Here is a 3,655-nt window from a genome sequence, read left to right as displayed (position 1 = left end):
ACGGGGGAAAAGGGGGTAGATATATACCCCCTTATTTAACCCCCCCAGAGACTCTCTGGGGCTCTAGCATATCAACCCCATATATCAACACACCCCAGAGTCTCCCGTGGGTTACAATACACCAAACCCCATCCAGTTCTCGCGAGGCCACAAGCACAAATACAAACGCCCTCGAGACAGACACATACAAAACACCAGACGCGAGAGTTTTAAAATCATTTCTTTAGTCTAAATCATTTCATTCATTTCCCTATTTATCTACACACGGGTTCCTGCAGGCGTTCACCGTCGTCCTACCACTGCGGTAATGGCCGTTTCACACCCAAGGACGTTTTCTGGCCAGTCACAGACGCTCTGGTCCGGGTTGAAGACCAGGTTCACCGGGCATGGCATATGGTGTTTTCTCTCGCCCTCACACATGTAATATCTGGTACAGTCCGTTTGGTCTTCGTGGTAGCTGATGTGGCCATCCGCCTCGTCGCAGACCACCTCCGTAGCTGCAGGGCGAAGACCATCTTATTTATTAGACTTAGGGTACAGAAGGTGGGTTAATATATGAGATGAAATTAGGTTATTTTTTGGGACTATGAAGGATATGATTGGGGTACACACGCCGAAGGAGGCGCTGAAGGAGGGGGTAATACTCACGGTCCCGCTTCGCGTTCTTGCCCTCCAGGGTGCCAGTGTTTTCGTAAGGCCCCTCGTAAGTCAGGGCCACGGAGTAGTTAGAGAGCGCCTCGTTAATGGTGTTTAACAGTGGGTATTTCTCCCCACCGCAGTTCCCCCTGAAATCGTCCATGTCGACACTCCACAACATGACGCCTCCCAGGCCCTCCGATATCAACCAGTCGCTCTAAAGCAAGGTGGGAAACGTGGATAGTAATCATGGAGGACACATGAAACTCGTATAATTACAGATAAATACTTATTAAGATAAGTAGATACGAAGATAAATAGATATCTACGGAGGTAGACAAGAAGGTGGAAAGGTGGAAGAAAACGAGATCTTTTAATAAACTTCGTATGGCTCGTAATTTCGACTCGTACAGATCGAAATACAAACCCAAATAGGACATAATTGATATAAACTGCTACAACTAGCAATTAATAAAGGTTCATAGCAAGGAGGAATATCGTAGGGAGTTTAGTAACCATTTAATAGAGGGATTAAGTATAAGAGAAAACGATGTATCGTGACGTTAAATTTAGAAGGGTAACTATAGTAACTATAAGCACACATGAAACTCGTATAATTACAGATAAATACTTTAAGATAAGTAGATACGAAGATAAATAGATATCTACGGAGGTAGACAAGAAGGTGGAAAGGTAGATCGAAGATAAACAGATATCTACAGAGGTAGATAAGAAGGTGGAAAGGTAGATCGAAGATAAACAAATATCCACGGTGGTAGATAAGGAGGAGAAAAGGTAGATCGAAGATAAACAGATATCTACGGAGGTAGATAAGAAGGAGGAAAAGTAGATCGAAGATAAACAGATATCTACGGTGGTAGATAAGGAGAAAAGGTAGATCGAAGATAAACAGATATCTACGGAGGTAGATAAGAAGGAGAAAAGGTAGACCGAAGATAAACAGATATCTACGGAGGTAGATAAGGAGGAAAGGTAGATCGAAGATAAACAGATATCTACGGAGGTAGACAAGAAGGTGGAAAGGTAGATCGAAGATAAACAGATATCTACGGAGGTAGATAAGAAGGAGGAAAGGTAGATCGAAGATAAACAGATATCTACGGAGGTAGATAAGAAGGAGGAAAGGTAGACAAGACGAGCAGGTGGGTAGATAAGGAGAATGACCTCACCTTGACCTCGAGTGACCGTTCGTCGTCGAAGCCGACCCACTGGTTGTCACGATACGCGAACGGGACCTGTTGCTCGTTGTCCCACACCAGCGTCGTGTTGTCCTCGTACAGGAAGTCACACACCTGCACAACAACACGTACACACCTGTTACCCTCGCACACAAGTGACACATACCTGTCTCACCCTCTTCCATATATATATGTCCACCATTTATGACCATTAAGATGTTTTTAAGACTCGTTCTGACCTCGTAATAGGCCATGAACCCGGCCTCCTGGGTGTACCGTCCCTGTACGCCTCCACCAGTGACCTCTGCCCCGATGTCAAACTTGGCCACGTCGCTCAAGGTGAAGGAGCGCCCGTAAGTGGGCATACCCACCATAATCTTCTGCGCAGGCGCGCCTTCCTTCTTCCATTCCCGGATGCTGAAGTCCTGTTAACGTACAGACACATACACGAGGTCAAGAGAGGTCAGATTAGGGTCTTACAGTGGGGTATCACGCGTCTTACGACGTTAATGGTATATATTCTTTTTGTCCCTCTATGTAAACAGGACGTAGTTCATGTAAACACAATATATAAATATACGAGGTTGTGTGGTAGGTGGGGATGTTTTAAGAGATGGGGCCCCCCACTAGTGTAGAACTCCCTCCCCGTACAGTACCAGAGATGGGGCCCCCACCAGTGTAGAACTCCCTCCCCGTACAGTACAAGAGATGGGGGCCCCCACCAGTGTAGAACTCCCTCCCCGTACAGTACAAGAGATGGGGCCCCACCAGTGTAGAACTCCCTCCCCGTACAGTACAAGAGATGGGGCCCCCACCAGTGTAGAACCCCCTCCCCGTACAGTACAAGAGATGGGGCCCCCACCAGTGTAGAACTCCCTCCCCGTACAGTACAAGAGATGGGGGCCCACCAGTGTAGAACTCCCTCCCCGTACAGTACAAGAGATGGGGCCCCCCCACCAGTGTAGAACTCCCTCCCCCGTACAGTACAAGAGATGGGCCCCACCAGTGTAGAACTCCCTCCCCGTACAGTACAAGAGATGGGGCCCCACCAGTGTAGAACTCCCCTCCCCGTACAGTACAAGAGAATGAGGGACCACCAGTGTAGAACACCCGCCCCGTACAGTACATGAGATGGGGCCTCCACCAGTGTAGAACTCCCTCCCGTACAGTACAAGAGATGGGGACCAACCAGTGTAGAACACCCGCCCCGTACAGTACAAGAGATGGGGCCTCCACCAGTGTAGAACTCCCTCCCCGTACAGTACAAGAGATGGGGGACCACCAGTGTAGAACTCCCTCCCCGTACAGTACAAGAGATGGGGGACCACCAGTGTAGAACACCCGCCCCGTACAGTACAAGAGATGGGTCCCCACCAGTGTAGAACTCCCTCCCCGTACAGTACAAGAGATGGGGCCCCCACCAGTGTAGAACTCCCTCACCGTACAGTACAAGAGATGGGGGACCACCAGTGTAGAACACCCGCCCCGTACAGTACAAGAGATGGGGCCTCCACCAGTGTAGAACTCCCTCCCTGTACAGTACAAGAGATGGGGCCCCCACCAGTGTAGAACTCCCTCCCTGTACAGTACAAGAGATGGGGTCCCCACCAGCGTAGAACTCCCTCCCCGTACAGTACAAGAGATGGGGCCCCACCAGTGTAGAACTCCCTCCCTGTACAGTACAAGAGATGGGGCCCCCACCAGTGTAGAACCCCTTCCCCGTACAGTACAAGAGATGGGGCCCCCACCAGTGTAGAACTCCCTCCCCGTACAGTACAAGAGATGGGGCCCCCACCAGTGTAGAACCCCCTCCCCCGTAC

At 49.7% G+C, this 3,655-nt stretch overlaps 1 protein-coding gene across 1 annotated transcript in view; it reads right to left on the bottom strand.

Annotated features, from left to right (window-relative positions):
- Positions 1-218: 218 nt before the first annotated feature.
- Positions 219-3,655, bottom strand: part of Cht7 (chitinase 7) — a 45,071-nt gene continuing 41,634 nt past the window's right edge. Inside the window, exons 12-15 of the mRNA XM_071693945.1 lie at positions 2,075-2,260; positions 1,827-1,949; positions 649-853; positions 219-497 (exon numbers count right to left, since the gene is read on the bottom strand). Of these exons, the coding sequence (XP_071550046.1) occupies positions 283-497; positions 649-853; positions 1,827-1,949; positions 2,075-2,260 (729 nt within the window). The 3' untranslated portion in view covers positions 219-282. The remainder of the gene's footprint in view (positions 498-648; positions 854-1,826; positions 1,950-2,074; positions 2,261-3,655) is intronic.

The sequence above is a fragment of the Panulirus ornatus genome, chromosome 4 (genome assembly GCF_036320965.1).
Source record: "Panulirus ornatus isolate Po-2019 chromosome 4, ASM3632096v1, whole genome shotgun sequence".
Taxonomy (NCBI): Eukaryota; Metazoa; Arthropoda; class Malacostraca; order Decapoda; family Palinuridae; genus Panulirus; species Panulirus ornatus.
Note: the sequence above shows the minus strand (reverse complement) of the source record. Positions and strands in the feature narration are given on the sequence as shown.